General features: G+C 34.0%; 1 protein-coding gene across 1 annotated transcript; it reads right to left on the bottom strand.

Annotated features, from left to right (window-relative positions):
• Positions 1-209: 209 nt before the first annotated feature.
• Positions 210-12,784, bottom strand: LOC142622380 (histidine kinase 5). The gene is made up of 13 exons (XM_075795832.1): positions 12,571-12,784; positions 10,264-11,169; positions 8,998-9,054; positions 8,514-8,741; positions 8,193-8,286; positions 7,886-8,092; positions 5,441-5,571; positions 4,857-4,906; positions 4,302-4,657; positions 4,038-4,141; positions 2,208-3,014; positions 1,168-1,344; positions 210-571 (listed from the first exon to the last, which is right to left on the bottom strand). The coding sequence occupies exons 2-13, from the start codon at positions 10,969-10,971 to the stop codon at positions 449-451; spliced, it is 3,042 nt and encodes a 1,013-aa protein (XP_075651947.1). The 5' UTR covers positions 10,972-11,169; positions 12,571-12,784; the 3' UTR covers positions 210-448.
• Positions 12,785-19,962: the final 7,178 nt, after the last annotated feature.

Here is a 19,962-nt window from a genome sequence, read left to right as displayed (position 1 = left end):
TACTGAAAAATACGAAAAATTATCTTAGATGAGATTTTTCATCCATCGAAACAAACAGAGCGTTGACCAAGAAGATTTCACAAAACACTATTAAGTCTATTTGTCTGTAATTTCAACGAGTCTGATCTGGTACGAGTATTAGTAATGAGAATATAATAGAAATTCCTTTTACTGTCAAGAATACCGAGCATCTTTCTGCCAGAAGATTACACAAAACACTTTTCTGCATTTGCTTTCACTTTTAACTCCTAGTTAAAATTCACAGATGACTCCAATCCTTAGAAGACAATGGTAGATGCTCTTGGACGGAGACCAAAGAAAGAAAAATACGTATATCTATACAACTTCTAAATAGATGCTAATGGCAGAGAAGAACACGATATATTGATTACAAAACTTTCCTAGCACGCCGTCATTTTTATACACAATCATAAATTTACAGGAGACATCATGGTAAATATTTTTCGAGACATTCTTTCAATCTTTGTAAATTTACTGGCTTTGACACAAATGAGTCCATACCATTTGCCAAACACTCATCTGCACTCTCTGCCAATGCATTTGCTGTCATCTGCATTTGTATCACCTTGTTTAGTTAGTGGATAGATCATTGTAAACCGGCACACACGCAGGCATGCACATATATGTATGTATGTATAATATAAATTATGATAACACTGATAATGATTGTTATTAATAATTATCATAAATAGAATTAAACCTCTATATTTAAAGTTGCAAAAAGTGGAGATCAACAAAGAGAAGAAAATCATTGTGAAAATTGAGAAGTCAAGCTATCTGTCAAACCTCAAAAGGTTAATTAATCAATTGTCATACAATTATGACTGCTTAGAAAGGGTCACATATTGAAATTGCTTTACTGCAACAGATTAATTTTTAATTAGGAAAATCATCGAATTAAACCCTAAAGTTGATCAATCTAGCTGATCTATGCCACTATAGAGCAGTGGCAAAGAGGATAACATCCTCAACTAGTATAAGAGTCCGTGTAAGTAAATATGTTATTGAAAAAATATATACGTAATATAGTTACACACACACACACACACACATATATATATATATATATGCAAAGATGAGAAGGCCTAGAAATGATAAAATAATATAGCATCAATTTTGTGGGTGAATAAGATTAGAGGGACTCACCGCTATGATGGGCATCCTCTTTGCAGATGGCATAGAACCCAAACCATTTTGTAATGAATCTGAAGGCACAGCTTGTTCAATTCCAGCTGCCACTGCAGCATCCCAATTGCCAGTTTCCTCAAAAGAACGAATTATTCTCGTAGCTTTAAGGCCATCCATAACTGGCATGCAGACATCCTGCACAATTTATATGGTATACAATTACCAAAACTAAAAAATTATTTTGCTTAGTACAAAATAACAAGGTCTTAAGCAAACTAATTTTCAGTTTTCCTGCACTTTTTTCTTTGGTCCTGACTCCAGAAGGTAATCTATAGAAATAAAATAAAAACAGAATAGTGAACTCAAGATTATTCTCAAGCTCTGATTGATGAGCTGTGTTGTCTATGTTTGTGAGGATACTTAGTTGTCCCTTCTATGGTATAACAGCAAATATGTTTGTCTTCTATAAAAAGCCCCTCTTCTAGCATAGCCTGAAAAAAGTTCATGGCTGCTTGAGGAACTCACAAAATAAACAAAGAAATCTATCCCATGTGATTTAGAAATAGCTTTGGAAGTTCCATCATTTGTGCTATAATGCTATGCCAAGGTTAAAATTAGATACAGAGAGGTGCAGGTTTCAGTAGATTCTAAAATAGGTGGTAACTAAGGCATTTTGCATGATCACTGCACTTGGCCATTATTTAAATATATCACTTGATTCTTGCCATACTGGGATAAGGACCTTCCCGTTCAAATGTTTATGGTTCACAATGTACCTTTTAGAGTCAAGAGTTATAGAATCGAAAGCCTTGAAGGAAAAATATACTCATTTTGTTGTCAACAAGGCAGATAGTCATTACGACCGTTCCATTTGATTCCATACTAAGGATTAAGTTCTAGAATCAGGATAAAGAGGGAAAGCAAGCAATTGTTAGTGCCATAGATCATATTTGACAAAGAGTGAGTGTGCATGATATCTGTTTCCCAAAACATGAATGACACCAACTCAACTAAAAGCAACAGTGACAAAACATAAAATTTGGCATTCTAGAAATTACCATCAGAATGAGATCATAAGTATGACGTTGAACTGCACGCACTGCTTCAACTCCATTATTCACAATATCTATGCTATGGCCTAAATGCTTCATCATTGACTGTGTCACCATTACAATGGTCTTGTTATCTTCAACAAGAAGGATTTTAGGTTTTAATGTTGATTTGGGTGCTTCCATACTGCTACTGGAAATGCACTGGGAACTTGTGTCAGACTTCTCCTGCCTCTGACATGTTCCTTGAGGTTCTCTTGTCTTTACCTCTACAGCCACTTCTCTGCTTACTTCAGAGTGACCAGTGGAATTTGTAATAGGATTTTGGAATGGATTGCTTGTGTCACCTTGAGTATGTTTGTCTCTACAAACTGCATGTCTATTACCAGGGTCTGAGGTATGGCTGGATGAACTCTCTGGTTCACATAGTGTCTTTGCATCATCAACCATTGAACAGGCATCCTCAACTGAAGATGGCTCTTTTGATCCAACATTAATAGAGGGAAATGCATAAGAATTCTCTGAGAACCCATTGAGTTTATTTGGCCTAGGATACCCCATACTATGTGGTAGAAACTTTTGGGTCCTGCTGGACCCATTCGAAGAGAATAGTGAACCTAAAGTGCGAGGCTGAAATTGGAAAAAGCTCTCAGTTGAATCATCAGTCATCGCATCATGATCAGCCATATCGGAGAGCTCATCAGGATCATCAGAATCATCAGATGTGGTTGAAACTTTGTAAGGTAATACAAACGTAAATGTAGACCCACAGTGTTCCTGGCTAGACACAGTGAGACGACCTCCCATCAGCTCAACCTATTTCAAATACTTGAAATGGTTAGGAAAATGGTGTTTCATTAAGAAGTCAAATTGTTTCAATACAGTACAATACTGGAAAATTTTGCACCACAGAAAAAGGAATGAAACATGAATATCATACACAATGATCTTTCCAAGTAAATGCTTTTTCTAGCATTAACATAAACATGCTCTTAGAATAAAATTTTAAAATACTAAAATTTTGGTTGCCTCACAGTGAAATGCATTTGGAAGGGTTGCAAAACATGAGCCTTCGACCTGGATAATTCCATGTTTACCAACCATTAGCATGCTATTCTTACTGTACACAGTCCACTATCCATAACTAATAGTCCCTTTAAATCCTTCATTTTTTTTTTTAATCAAGAGGTTCTTCTCCTTGGGATCTCTCAGCAATTTTGAGAGCATCATTCAGTCAGTCCTGTCTTTTGTGTATTTTAGAGCAATACTCATAAATTCACCACAGCATATTTGACCTTCATACTATGCAATTGAACCAAAAACCTAAGATACAAGATTGAGTTGCACAATAATGAACAAGAAATTTGTCTTGACCAAAAATGAACAATAAATTGTCACTTGCTGAAAGATACATAAAAAAATTCCTTTTTTTAAAAAGGAACTTAATCTTGATCTCTAATACCTTTTACACTACCACAGTAACAGCTGCATGTTTGAGTGATCTTTAAGATTTAGCATGGTTCATGTATAAACTATCTATTCTACTATTCAAACCTTTTTTCTGATTCGATTCTTCTCAGCATAAAACTTGTATTGAGAAGAAAATTTGACAAGGGCTACATGCTTGAAAAATAATTCAATAACATGATATACTGATAAATAGATTATTTAGAATAATATACGTAAATTTTTTTAAAAAAATGTCATAGTCACAAGCAAAGCACAAATGCTTCAGATGTCAACTTCCTTGTACTGTCCCAGAGACTACTTTTTTTGGGGGGAGGGGGGTAAGGGGGGGAAGTTCTAATAATAGAATTACTGATGGGAGGAAAAATTTACCAATTGTTTGCAGATTGCTAGTCCTAATCCAGTCCCACCATACTTTCGAGCATGATCCGCACTTACTTGCATGTACTTCTTGAAAAGTGTAGGTAAAGCTTTTTCTGTTATATAATAATGAAAAATGTAGTTACTACTCTCAATAACAGGAATCAACTACAAGATGTAAGGAAGAGATGGATCATAAAAGAAACAGGTCCAAAAAAAATACAAATACAAATTCTTGATTCTCTGCTTCAATTTATCAACAGAGAGGTGCATTACCTGGTATTCCAATTCCTGTGTCATATACATCACAGCGTATCCATACTGTCATTTCAGGAGAATGAGATTGCTTCTCATTATCTCCATCCACTGAGTCCTTACTCTTAACTGGGGTTCCAGGTTCATCATTTAATGGATGATGACCTTCACCATGTCTTCGATCATGAGTACCTTTCCAATCAAACCTACTTTGAAATGTTGGCAGGTTTTTCTTTTCTTTTGGTCTATTTGCTGAAACTGTTGGATCATCTGCAGTTGAGTTTTGATTACATCCTTCTCCTTTTCTAGAAGATGGATCTGGTACCACAAAAAGGTTTATCCCAACTTTTCCTTCATGAGTAAACTTGATAGCATTGCTGCAACAAGCAAAAACTAATGTATTTAAAGGTACAGCGAGATAAGTTGTTGATCATAATACAAACATGATTAATGGGGTCCAGGAAAATATATTCCAAGCTCAAAGCTCGATGCAAGACACCTTTTATTTCATATAATATAGCTACATCATCTAAGGAATCCTTGACGAATAAACATCCCTCCTATGAAGTTTAGTACCTGATTAAGTTTGTGAGAATTTGTCGAATCCTTAGAACATCCCCAATAACCTGAGAATCAACATATAATGCTTAAAATAACTTGCAAAAGAAATATTAACACTGTTAAAATAAACAGTGTATCTCACCATTTACAGTGGTATGACATACAAAAGCTACGATTTTTGTATCACAATATTCTTTAAATATCTTACTTTCTCAAGTCATTCCTTTTGAAAAATTCAATGGCCCTAATTAAATTTTTTGGAGACACATGCTGTGTATGTAATTCAAAATAATTGATTATCTTGTTTCTAACTTTCAGTCACCTAGCTTCTTTGGAATATTTATTCCCTGCATAATGAATGAGTTCAGACAATGACATGTAAAGTGCCAGTCAGTGTTGGGATACTCACTTCTATGACATTTTCTTTTTCTAATCTTCAGTAAGAATAGAGAGGGAAAAAAGCACGTGCATCTGATTAGTAATATAGTTTAGTGACAACATTGCATTACAGGAAATCTATAGTTTCTAGAAAATAGTAGCTTTAAAAATTATTTGAAACTCTCAGGCAAAGAGGCAGGCAAGTTCATCTAAATTCTCACCTCTACTGGAACATCATCTGCAACATGTCCTTCCAAGGTCAAAATTTTCTGTAATGATGCTGCAGCAGTCTGAAGCACATGCTTCACTACCTGTCTAGGCCTAAATTTTGTAGCTTCCAACTTCATAACACCTAAAGGAAGGGGAAAAAAAATAAATAGTTAAAAGAAAAATCAGCATGAAGAGGGCAAAGTTGAATGTGACAAAAAATAGACAACAAACAATTTGAAGAAATTGTCTAACTAATCCTACCATCAACAACAAAAGTGGCAATGGTAGTATAGTATAGGAGAATCTTCCATCAGTTACAGAGAAGAGAACTCCTACGCATAGAATGCACAAATATGTGAGTGTCTGAATCTCTCTGACCCCATGTGTGTGCCTTTTTATGTATACAAACATCTTCACATATATACATTGTATATATAATTTTTTTTTTTTTTTTTTGAGAGAGAGAGAGTTTCAACATATGGCGTCCGCTCTTGGTAATAGCTCTTTATTATTAGACCAAATCTCTTATTCAACCATTAGATACTTTACCAGTTGAGCTAACTGGAACCCACTTATATAATGTATATATAGAGAAAAAGGTGAAGATTGGTGTATAACCAAAATATAAATATAATAAATTAAGGAGAAAGTTTAGCTACAAAATTGGTTGTAGTTTAAGGCTATAAACTCACTCAATAAAATAAACATTACAACATATTTTGAAAATCTAACCGTTAAATTGCATCTTCTTTACGCCTTTAATACACATGTTAAATTTTGTTTCAATCGAATATCATTCACTATATGATGTATAAACTTATATTTTGTGCATAATTTTAAATTACAAAAACTTGCAATTTAAAAAATTCATTGATGGCATAGCTATTAATATTTAATTTTCTTGAAATTTTGCAAGCATGGAGAATATAAGAAGAAAATGTAATCCAATAGTGGATTTTTCAAAATTCACCTCCAATAAAAAGATATTGAGTAAATTTATAACTTTAAATTACAACCAATTTTGTAGCTAAACTTATTAAAAGGGAAAAAAAATAAAAGAATTTTATAAACTTACACGTCCTTAAACGATTGAACCTATATTACCTCCCAGAGACTCATCAGACAACCAAAAATCGCTCAAAATCAAGATTACATTTTTATTTTTTTCTTTCGAGTTCTTTGCCCAAAACCATTGCTGCCCAAACTTGGGACAGCGAGCCATCACTGGATTCCAGCCAAATATCGTCGGCAAGTTTGGGGTTTTTGTTTGATCATGACCCATCTGGGCTCTCTTGATTTTTGACTCAATTGAACCACCCCTAGTATGTAGTTCAGGCCATTATTTCAATCTTTGGTGTCGATTTCACTAATTCTAGATGTTTTGGTTGGAATTTGAGAAATTTCTTCGTTAGGGTTAGGTTTTTAGCTTAATTTAGGGATTTTAAATTTCGGGTATAAATTCTTCAAATTGACTGCCCAAACATGTTATAAGACCCCTAACAATGATTTAAATCCCAAGTCGATGAGAATAATATTTTTAAATTACTTAATTAGAATTTTAGGGTTAGGATTTTATAAACAATTTGGGGATTTATGTGCTCTGACCGTTAACCCATGAAATTGAATTGTTCATAAACGAATAAAGTAAATACAGAACTTCCAATTTGATTAGATTATAGCCTGGCTAAAGTGACCTAACAACGAATTCCTTTAGGGATTAGATTTATTACGTTTAATTAGGACCTTTTTTTTTTCAATTACGTTTAGTATACACCCTTTGAAACATCCTTGTGCATTGTTTTGTGCAGTGAACTAAATTTGTTGTTCTTTATCTTGAATAAAATATTCTTTCTTTTATTTATTTTTATGGAGAAATAATTATTGCATGTTGCTAATTTCACAATTCGAATATTTTTCTCTCTAAACCTCCAAGCATTTTGTTCATAAACAATTATTCAGCTACAAGGCCCTTAACAAATAATATTCTTGCTTAATTGTACCCAATGAATGATTTCGGTGACATGATCCATGGGGCTAACGTGGGCCATAGTGCAAATATATTGTTATTTTATGTAATGTTGTGAAGGATATACAGGTGGTAGTTGTGGATGTTCTACATGACCCTCTCCCATAGGACCAGTACATGGGACTCTAGCCTGCCTATGGAGCCCAGTACACAGGATATGATGCTATTAGTCTTGTGATAAGGGCTTGTGATACCGCGGATTATGTGGATTGGATTTGATGAGTGTGTATTATACAAGCATGTGTTAAATCCCACATAGAGCATGTACAAGTCAATTTGGGCTATGTAAGTAATTACATGAATCCTAATTATAACTTGACTAATCCTTTTGGAATATAACGCAAATGTTAAAAAAAATGAGAAGCCTTTTTACAGTATCTATTTCAATAGGAAGCACCAAAATAAAGAAGAGCAGAGATGAATTTCAAACCTGACTCAACCTTGGAAAGGTCAAGGATGTCATTTATAAGTTGAAGGACCAAATCCCCAGAAGATATCATGACACCCAACAGTTGTCGTTGCTCTCGATCAAGTTTTGTTGTGGAAAGAATCTCAGCCATGCTAACCACTCCAGTTAGAGGAGATCTTATCTCATGAGACATTGTAGCTAGCATTTGTTTTGCTCTCATTGTCTCCTCTGCAAAGGGTACAAAAAAAAAAAAGTAAAATCAGAATAAACTTTGCAGCTCTAGAACCACGAGTTGAAATTCAAAACTTCATAGATTTCACCAAGTAACCTGTTATATGAATTGTTTTGTTCAGTTCTGATTCCTTGGCCTTTTGTACTGCTATCTCCTCTCTAACCCTTGCCATCCTCTCTCGTTTTCTCACCTATTGTGCAGTCAAGAACATAAAAAAGCATTATGTATGTATGTGTGTAACAAATGTGTCTGTATGCCACTGAAGCTTTTTCTTTTAGCTTTTTTGTGTATTTGTTTATATACGGCTTTTTAAAGCCTTAATTGTTATAAGTAGAATTATACTTTTAACTTTCACAAAATCAACAAATAAGTAAAGTGCTCATCCAAGTGTGACCACTAAAAGCAGAATGAAATTACCTGATCGGTTACATCCATTCCCATATAATTTATACCAATTGTCTCCCCTGCCTTGCTAAAGACAGGTTCTACGTATATCAGAAATGTCTTTGCTCCAAATAATTCTGTCTCAAATGTAATTTCCCTCTTTGCTGGTAACCCTTTTTCCAATACTTCTCTTTTGAACTCTTGAGATTCTTTAACACCAGATCCAGTGAAGATTTCAACATCTGTTCTTCCTATAATGTCCTGGGAAAAAATTAAGGGTGGAAAAAAAAAAATACTTCATTGGCATTTGACAAACCCAAAGATTTTTTTTTTAAAGGATATGGCAGGGAAGCAAGAGAAATTATAATAAGGAAAAAAAAAAACTCTACTCAAAAAGTAACTATGTGCTTAGGTTTCAGGCCAACACTTAAATAAAGGGTTTAACTTGCAAAAAGGAACAAAACTATACATCAATCTCATCAAACCTTTGACAAGAACTTCAGTAGCATATAATTACCTCCTCATGTAAACTTGGAAAGTGATTATAGATAAAGCGATAGCGCAACTCTTTATCCTGAAAGAAATGATCAAAGAATTATTCCATTAATGCCAAAAGATGGAAAGAAAACCATTGTAGTGGAAATAAAAGCACAAAATGACTTACATACACACAGATATAGTGAATAAGTTTTTTTAAAAAAAATATGACAAGTTATACGGCTATGAGTTACAACAGGAAAAGGTATTTGTTGTAAATTCATAATTGTAATATGGCCAAGTGAAAATTCATTGTTCAACAACTGCAAATTACTGAAGGCTGAAGTAATATTTCCATCTACACTGGCATTGTCACACGCAAGTCAATGAAGGGATTTATTTATAATAAACTCTCAAAAGCTTAAGGTGTTACGAAATGATGAATTTAATCACTAAACCATTATGCTAACACTCCCCCTCACATGTGTGCTTTGTCCCAAAAGTTTAATTTGTTAGGAAATTGTGAATTTAATCACTTAACCATTATTCTAACAATTTAGAATCAAAATGCTTGTTTCTCTCAATCTTATAGAAGTTCCACTCCCTAAATCTCTTATAGGGTATTGAATACATCTATGTAGTATAGAAGTATACCTGTAATCTATTAATAATATGGTTTAAATTGGGAAGGATTGAAGCAACATAAAAAGGAAAGTGTTTAAGAGTCTTTGAGAGACAGACTGTTTAAACAGATGACACAGGCACAGCCCTATATAGGGTACATAGACTACAAAGGATTCAGTTGACCCCAAATAAGACCTTAGCATGATGGTTTGAGTATTGTCATAGCATTTTACCAGTAATTAATATATTTGAGTATCTTTTTCTGTGGAATTTTTTAATGAGGTTCCCTCTTGTTCCCCTTAGAAGAAAAAGTTAAAGAAGGGATAAGATGGCAACAAAATATCTGATGTGTGTCTTGCTTCTTCTTCTTTTTTCCTAATAAGAAAATATCTGCATGTCTGTCATAGGAGAGCTAAATTTGTTAAGGACAGGATAAAACTGTTCCATAAAATTATCTTAACTTTTCAAAAGTAACATTTTCTACTTGATTTTTGCAATCTGCTGGCATAGAAGCTTCTGATTGTAGCCATAACAATGTATATCTACTATTTCAGCAGTTAGAGATATAAAACCCCATGAAAGCAATCACAAATGACTGAAATGAGTATGAAAGTACAACTAGCTGAGGTATCTTGAAACATAATTATAAACATAGCATTTACATTATCTATATCAAAATTACCTGATGGCCAATAACAACGGGTGCATTCTGAAGTACAAAATGTAAGAAATTATCTGCTCGTTTCAAAATCTGCGACAATTCTTCCACTGGTGAGGACTGCCTTTCAAGACTCTGTATACTTTCTTGTAGCTTCTCCTTGAGCATTTGCTCTCTCTGAATGCTTGCCTCCAACAATTTCTCTAAATGCATGGCGCGCTGTTTCCAGTATACAACAGTATCATACTCAGCCTCGACTTCAACTCTCTTATTTTGGACAACAACATCATTTTTTCTCCTGGGAACATCTGGCCATATATCATAAATTTCATCCAGTATAGAAATTGGACGTTTGTCACAGCCATATCTTTCTTCCTCAAACTGGTGCTCCTCCAATATCTCCAATTTTCTTAGCTCAGCTTCCTCCCTTTGTTTGCTAAGGATGTCGAGTTCTTCTCTGAGAAGGCGTACAGCATTTGCCTGCTTATATTCCCAGTGTTTTACAAGATAGGCCAACTGAGAAGAGCCCTTGTCAGTATAATTTGTTAGCTCTAAAAGACGCTTGAAGTCAACAATTGTTGGCTCCTCCACTATTGTAACCTCCTCCAACATATCTTGATCCCCTTTGGGCTTTTCTACATTGAATTGCTTTCCAGTATCAGTTCCAATATCTTCAGGCCACATTGAAGACAGGCCTTCGATATCCATTTCTTCAAAATGATCACTCTCCATCTCGGGAACAATGAAAATCACTTAAAATTACATCCAATTCAGGTGACTAAAACATAGATGAACATCCTGACACTACCACACAATTGTTTAGTGATTCAGAATATGCATCAGCTATCTCAAAATATATCTTGAGCAGCACTTCACAACCAGAAGATAGCCTTAGAGAACACTAGGAGAAAATCCAATGCTGAAGGCACACTGCAGTTTCGTTTCAAACTAAATTACACAAGTTAATGGAAAAATGACTGAGTTGGGGACAATAATTGGCTTAATTTTTTGAACAAATAAAAGTCAAGATAACTGCATAAGTTAAATAAGAAATTAGAAAGAGATTACTACAATTCATTCTCTCTATATGCCATTGGTATATATATGACAAGTCCAACCCTATTCAAAATCTAATTTTACTAAAAAATTCTTTTGCTTCAGATACTTCACTTTCTTACCTAAAATTCAAGCACCTTGAAGTAAAATTTCAACTTTTCTTTCTTCCATCCTTTCTTTTTTTTTTAATGAAAAAGATAGAAGTTTGGAACTTTCAGATAAAGGCAGCAAATTAAGAACTGGAAGTAAGAAACTGAGGGGATAGAGTCAGAAAATTTGCATTATTTTCCTGCTCTTCCTCTGGTACCCGATCCTGGTGAAGGACACTAAGGATTTTGTGGATTTGAATTGTGAGAGAATTACATGGGTGCATAAAGACCAGTCACAGGGAGGCTCATTGTTTGTGACTAGTCCATTTAAGGTATCAAGCAATTGTGGCTAGCACATCCCAAGGTCTGAAAAGGGACACAATATCATACATAACCTAAGCTCTAAAAAGTAGAAACTCAAAGTAGGCTTTTTAAAGTTAAAACAAAGAAAAATGAAAAGAAATGTCAGAAGATTGGTTGGCAATATCAAAGGCATTGCATAGAAGTAATTCCGTTTAGCTGTACTACTTCACCTTTGAATTAATATCAAAGTATTTCAGGTAACGAAATTTGACATATTGGTTACATGTAAAACGAATCAATGAAAATGCAGAGAAGTTCTTTATTTTTCAAAATTCTGTTAAAAATTAATGAATGTTGAAGAAGATAAAGAAATTGGCAGAATAAACAATTTTTCCAGATTCCTTATTTTCAAGGAAAAGTTAAAACTTTCTCATAATAGCCATAAAGTATCCAATATTCAACAGAAGAAATGAACTGGCAAAAAAGTATGCTTAGCAAACTCTCAAGGACTTTTTGAGAGAAAAAAAGAAATAATTAATTCTGTCATTTTCAAAATAAAAACAAAACCAAAACAATCGTATTCAACCAAAATGTATTCTAGTATCCATTATAGACAACAAAACAGAACAACCAAACCCCGTTCTATGATTAAACTGGAAAATTAAACAAAAAAACAAATTGTGCCAATTACAAACAAAAATCTTGGATGAAAATGATATAACATTCTACAGAAACAGTAAGATGGAAATTGAATTCAAGAGAATGAAACTGAGATCCATTAACAAAAGAACAAGCCGAAAACCAATGAAACCGTGCATTCGAAAACAAACACGTATCAAAATTTACAATTAAGCTCAAAGCATTAGAAGTTCAATTAGCTAACCTTTTTTTCTTGTTTGTGATTGAACCAAAGAAGAAGAAGAATGGAGTATTGAGGCTTTGAAGAGCTTATGGGCATTCACTGTAGATCTGAGGAATCTCTGTAACTGTACAGTTAACCAGACTTCCAATATGGTATTGAAAAAAGAATGGGATTGCTAACTACTGAGGAGAGAGAAAGTGAAAGTTTATTAAAGAGAGAGGAGAGCATGTGGGAGAGAAGAAAAACCAAAAACAAAAAAAGAAATGTGGGAGAGAAGAGTAAACCAAGAACCCATGTGCATTTGGAGCTCACATATATTAGACAATTCTTTGAACTTCCCTTTGATACCAAATTGTTTATTACATCTCTGTCTCTCTCTCTCTTTCTTTTTATATGTTTGTTTTTTTTGAAGTTACATTAATTCAGAGCTCTCTCTACCTCTGCACACACATAGACTTTTAGATCACACAAATCATCTTAGTACTTATGTTCTCTCTTCTCTCTTCTCTCTCTCTCTCTCTGTCTGTCTACAATGATTCAACGTATCACAAAAATGGGCCACATATAATAGAGAAATGCTAAAGGGTTTGGCTTTTTTAAATGGGGGAGACAGTTTTTTATGTCCCCCGCCATTTCCTAGGTGAGCGGCGCGTGATGGGACGCGCTATGTGAGTGTTTGAGTTTGACATTGACATGTCAAGTGGTAATTGTTACTTGTGTGTGTGTGTATATATATATATATATATATATAGTCTCTCATAGTTTACTCTTGTATTTCTTATTATTGTGCATGCATGTATACTTATTAGACAGTCTATATACTTGAAGGAAGCGGAGGCGAAGAATCTTTTTAACTTATATTATATAATATAAGACAAGATTGTTCATAAGTTCTAAGCTTAGAGTAATTTATTTGGTTAACTATAATTAGTGGTTAATATGTTCTTGAGGTCCGGACCCTCAATTAAGTTCAACATCAAGTAATTATTCAAAAATTGTTTAAATTTTGGTTTTCTAAATCCTCATTAATGAAATTGATCTTTTGGAAAAAGACTTCAACATTTCAATGCAATGGAGGGAAGAAAGAAAAAAAGAAGGTTAGGTTCTGCTATGTAATGTAATAATGAGTCAAATAGCAAATCTTTTTTCTAATATTTTATATCAAAAAAATTGCAAGTCTTTTTTTCCTGGTAATTTATTTTTCAAGAGCGGTGCTATAATATTTTTATTCCTTTTATAACAAAACAGATAATGTTGTTTAATTTTGTACAACTTTTAAAAGAACTAATATTATATTGGTGAGATGTATGGTTTAGTCACGAATTATATATAAACTATTGACATTATATAATAAAAACCAAATATTATAATAGATTATAAAATAATTTAAAATAAATGATAAATCTTCTTTTAAATATCATGTGATTTAGACATGAGTTTCTTTAATACTAATTTTAATGTAAATGTTTTGGTGAGAATGGTTAAATGATTGATTGTTGGAAATTTTCACAATCCTCATAGTGTACTGGTAGTATTATAATTTCATATGGAATGACTTTTTGTTAGAATTTAGATAGGTTTTAGCCATAACTTATATGAATTTATGTTACTTTTAATTAATAATAACTTATTGAGAGCGTGAATTTTAACAATTTAATAAGTTTGTGATTCTAGTTGATAGGGGTGTCCACGGGTCGGTCCGGGTCGAGTTTGTGCCCAACCCGGAACCGACCCGCTCACATCGGGTGGGAGGTTGAATGACCCACAGCCGACCGCCGGCAACTTCGGGTCGAGTCGGATCGGGCTTCGGTGGACAACGGTCGGGTCGGTCGAAGTCGGAGTGAGTTTCAACCTCCAATCTTCGCCAAATCTTCGTCAGAAATCGCCAAATCTTCGCCGGATCTCGCCCAATCTTCACTGAATCTTCACTGGATCTTGCTGAATCTTCGCCCAATTTGTGCGACAACCACGGGATTGAAGCAAGAAAGACCAACACAAGCCCAGATTTGAACGAGAATTTCCATCTCATCGCCGGATCTTCGTCGAATCATCACCGTCTTCGCCGGATCTGTGTGACAACCACGAGATCGAAGCAAAAAACACCACCTCAAGCCCAGATTTAAGAGAAAACTTACATCTCATCGCCGGATCTAACCAAAATCTACCAAATCTTCACCGGATCTTAGTGGATCTAGGTAGATCCGGTCTTCTTTCACGAGTTTCGTCGGTCGGATCTGGTTCATCGGGTTTTGAAGAAGAAAACCCGCCATCCGACCCGCCTAGATCGGTTTTTCGTGCAGAAGACCCGCCGCCGACCGTCACCGGCGTCGGGTCGGCCGGTTTTCGGGCCGGGTCGGACAGGCTGGCCGGGTGAATCGGGTCTCGGTTGCTGTTGGACACCCCTACTAGTTGAACCAATTTAAAATTTAGGATGTAATTTAAAACAATCTAAATAATATGACAATTATGTAATTTACCAAATCTCTATAATAAAGGATAATCATTGTATGCAAGAAGAGAATAGCCGCTTAACATAGACAAAAAAGGGTCACTTAGCGCAACTACAACTTTGAGTGTTTTTTGTAGGCTGAGTTTTACTAGAGCCTATGCCCTGCTTTGTGTGATGTTTGTTTTGAGCAAGGTTTTGAGTTTCCTGGTGGGAACTCTTTTCCTTGTTTCCGATGTTTTGTGGTAATAAAGTTTTCTAAATTTTCAACAAAAAAAAAAAACCACAATTTTTAAGACTCCGCTTTTATTTTATAGTGTATGATTTTTTGCTCGTTTAATTTTTTTTGTTTTGAAAGTTAGAAATTTTGTTTGAAGCTAAGCAATTAAATCACGATTGTCCTAGTTACAATCTAACAAATGAGATTACAAGAAAATAATCACTAGGCACCAAATTTAAGTTTGAAGACTAAGTTGTAGAGTAATAAGAAAGTGTTAGGCATATCTACCTTATCTGTTCCAAAGACAGGCATTTCAAGGTACAATGACAAATATAAATGATTTGCTCATCCTTTCAACAAATTAATGACATGAACTGACAATAATAAATTATACTTATGAGTTAATTCGCAGTACATAATAATGCTTAAGTTTGGCTCATTTAAAAGTTAAGATTATAAGTTCAGCTCATTAACTGAATAAACGAACGTAAACAAGCTTTTACTTGATTCAAGTTTACAGCTCTAATTATACGTGTATCAATCATTTCTCTCATCCCGCGGCTTAATTTTTAAATTAGCTAACACTTTATAGCAATAAGGCAAGGGAAAAAAAGGTTTGCGCATGACACGATGTAAGAATGGATTCCTTTTGCTTACGTCCAGTCATGCTATTTATACGGTTTTAAACACATCGATCGCCGGTGTGTTGAGATTGAGATATCTTACAGCTCCAATTAAAATTAAAAACATGATGATTCTCAAAAACATAAATAAATAAATAAGAACATGATCTCCCATCAAAAAAAAAAAAATAAATAAGAACATGATCATCATTCATTAATGGGGGACCACTTTTGCTTCTTAAATATTTGTGTATGTTTCTTAAATAATTTCTTAATCACTTATCACTAGCTAACTGCAAGTCTCTGCAATGCAACGAAAACCTTCTTATTTTAACACCGAAGAAAGAAAGACAAGTCTAGTGTTGTTATTAAAAATGACCTGGTTGATCAAATTTAATGCATAAAGATAGTGGGAGTTTGAAGTGAGTGATAAATACAGCTTCTCACATCCCTAATTCCCGGATTAGGCAATTAAAAACGTTTTGGTTAGTGTTATATGGTCCCTTTCACTTGGCTGATGAAAGCTACGGAATTCTAATGTTACTATAGGGATAACTTTTATTATTATTATTATTATTATTATTATTATTATTATTATTATTATTATTATCAATGTTATTATTATCTTTATTATAGAGAAGCAAGATTTGAACTCTGATTAAATTTGCTAAGTTACAAGACTCTTGTTTTATAGACCTAAATTTGTTTGTTCCTCTTGTTTTTTTTTTTTTTATTTACATTCATATGTTATACTCTGCATTAAATTAATATAAATACACTATGGCAAAGCACAATAGCAAAAATGCAGAGTTATCTTTTGTGCGAGACTGTAGTATAATATTGATAAATCAATCAAAATAAATTCAAAACACATACATACACAATTAATGCGTGTGTGTCTGTGCGCACGCTTGTGTGTGAGAGTTTCCAATGTTGCCACATGAATTTTTGGAAGTCCACATTTCCACATCATTATTCTAATATGTTTTTTCAAATTGAGTTTAAATACTTTTAGGTTCCCTACAAACAATCTCACACTTACACATTCCATTAGAATCTTGCTGCTTAATATTTTTCTTTAAATAATAATTGTTGAAAAATTTAAATCCCAATTGATTTTAGTCAGTAGCCAAATTGATTAATTAAGCCAATTACGTGAAGATCCAAATTAGCATGTAATGGGTACTACCATATCTCAAAATCTAAGTACAACAAAAAATAAATTCTAGACACAAGCAATATGGGCACTGGCGGAGCCAGAGGGGGGCGAGGGGGGGCACCTGCCCCCCCTGACTTCTTTTTTTTTTTTTTTTTTTATTAGCAGACATGAAAAAAAAAAAAAAAATTCTACTTATTGAAACTTGAAGGGACCAAACCACCTATTTCACTATTTTTATTTTTATTTTATATCATTATTTACACCATTTTTATTATTTATGATACTTTTCACAACATTTTATCTTTGAATGATGCTAGAGATATTACAAATTTTACTATTTATGTCTTACAAATTGGCATGTCACCAATTACAAAAAATAATTTTAAACATTTATTCATTATATTTTTTAAGTAACACTAATCATATTTTTACTCCATTAGTTTGTAAATTTTTTAGTAGCTATGAATTGGTTGTTTTTGTTTATTTATTTTAATAATATGAAATATATTCATATTTGCTTACAATTATTTATTTATTTTGTTATTATTGTTGATTAATGTTTTTTAGATAAATTACACTTTTAATATCGTCTTTTAATTTTGCCCCCTCTAAACTAAAATCCTAGTTCCGCTTATATGGGTACAAAAAAAAAAAAAAAAACCTTACCGATGGTTTGTAACTTACCACCAAGCTAAAGAATTCATTAAGATAAAATGGAAGATTAAAATACAAAATATCAAAATCCTAGTATTGCTAAATTTAGTAGAACATACTCACACGTGCACACATAGTTCTAAACCAGTTGGACTCTTCTATCTCATGAATCTTTTGATAGTGCACAGATATCCAATTCATATGATCTAACTCAATGTATCAACAATTTGATTGCAATAGTTTTGTGTAGCAGCTTCACATAAAACACCAATAGGATCTTCAATGGTTGGTGTAGGAGAATTCGCTTGATACAAAATCCTAAGTGTACACAAGTCACAACACAATTTCCTTTTTCTTTTGTTTCTAAATTCACAGGTTGAATAAGTCGATGCTAAGGTTTTCTCTCTAAATATATTAGGGTTTTGGCATCTACAACATAATGAAAAGTTGTACGTAATGGGCCTTTATATTGGCTCTCTAATTAGGATTACAAAAACTCACTTCTACAATCGACTTAAAGCAAAACACAAAGTCCGAATCCACGATCCTCAATCAGTCAAAAAGGAATTGAGGTTGGTGTTGAGTTTAATTGAGGCTCAATTGGTTGACTGGAGTCAAGCTTGCAATCAAGACAACAAATTTGATGGGTATTGTGTCTTTAATGTAGTTCTACATTCAACCACTTATTCTAGAGACACTAGAAGCTTAAAACTCGATTACACTTGAGCAAGGTTTTGGATATGGTATGGGTTTGCTGACAATAAATACATTTTTTTTTTTATTGAGAATCCAGACCCGAAGGTCAATTTCATTGAAAAAAGAGATAAAAACTACAAAGAGATAGTTCAATACAAATACATTCATAATTCATACCTATTAAGATCTACTGTAATTATCAAAAAATAAAAATAAAAATAAAAATAAAACAAAAATACATACAGACATACATACATATATATATATATATCAAAAAATTTCCTTTATTTTTAGGGTTGTAGGCCAGTTATATATAAAATTAAAAAAAAAATGGAAAGAAAAATCAAAAATTTTGGGGGGCCACTGGCAGAGCAACTGGGCTTAATTGATCTCCAATGGCACTCTTTTCCTTCCCTTCTTTCTCGACTTTCACTTGCAGTAGTGGATTCGATCCATCCTCCCTATAAAATTGGAAAGAAGTACAAATATTGTAGAGTGGATTTCAGGTAATAATCTGGGATGCACGGACGCGGCACCGGAGGTGCCGCACCCGCGTCCGACGCGGCGGGACTCGCCGACGTGCGAGGGACGCCGCTGCTCGCGCGTCGGTGCGGCGTCCGGCCGCGTCGGCCACGTGGCATCTTATTTTTCCCGCCGACTCGCGCGGACGCGGCGCCGACTCGCGCCGATTCGGGCCGATTCGGCCAGAATCGGCCAGAATCGGGCTGTTTCGGCCGTATCGGTCCGTATCGGCCGGCGACCGAAACGGCCGAAACGGGCCCGAAACAGGCCGAAACAGGCCGAGAATCAGGTTGCAACAGCCGAAATCAGCTCTAAATGAGATCCAAAAACCCTAAATCTATCCTTCCTTAATTTTATTTTAAATATTTGTTGCTTCTTTTGTGTTTTCTTTTTGGTTTTGTGTTGTGTTTTGTGTTTCTTGCTTTTTTCTTTCTTTGTTTTGTGAATCAAAGCATAGTAAATTAGTAGTATGTTTTTTAAGAATATTTTAATAGTAAAAATATATAGAAAATATAAATAAAAATATTTTTAATAATTTTTTAATTACCGAGTCCCACCGCACCCGCACCCACTTTTTTCAAAAATTGCCGAGTCCCGCACCCGTACCCGCACCCGTGCTTCATAGGTAATAATATATAAACAAGAATACGTATACTAGTTAAGTCAAGGCTTTGTTGCCTCGTGCAAAATTTTTAACACATACAATCTAGCTAGCTACCGTAAATCTTTGTTTTGAGATCTAACCAATGCTTCAAAACCAAAAAAAGGCAAAATAATATTTAACCAATGCTTTTTAGCTACTGCACATGCCCCTGAATTGGTCGGTTATATAAGAAACTTGAATAAAATAATTCTTTAAAAAACCCAAAAACACCATAAATTTTGGTTTTCAGGTTTTACCAATGCTTTATTGCACATGTCTGAAATCCCAAGTACACACAGGAATGCCCCAATTGTTTGGTTGCAGAGAGGAAAAAATTATATAAAAATCTCTGCTCAAAGGACAGGTTTCAAAACACTACTACTTCTCAGCCAAAAATAAAGGGCAGAGGATTTTGCTACTTGCTAATAATCTAAATTATAAAAAAAATTT

Source organism: Castanea sativa, chromosome 1 (genome assembly GCF_040712315.1).
Source record: "Castanea sativa cultivar Marrone di Chiusa Pesio chromosome 1, ASM4071231v1".
In the NCBI taxonomy this organism is placed as follows: Eukaryota; Viridiplantae; Streptophyta; class Magnoliopsida; order Fagales; family Fagaceae; genus Castanea; species Castanea sativa.
This window is presented reverse-complemented; position numbering and strand designations above follow the sequence as displayed.

Bases quoted from the DNA above. Each gene is read 5' to 3' on its own strand.
- LOC142622380 (XM_075795832.1), bottom strand. From the start codon at position 10,971: ATGGAGAGTGATCATTTTGAAGAAATGGATATCGAAGGCCTGTCTTCA. The intron at 8,093-8,192 runs GTTACTTGGTGA...TACCCTTTGCAG, and splicing joins CAAAACAATTCATATAACAG to AGGAGACAATGAGAGCAAAA. The intron at 4,907-5,440 runs GTGAGAATTTAG...GTTGATTCTCAG, and splicing joins CAGATGATGTTCCAGTAGAG to GTTATTGGGGATGTTCTAAG.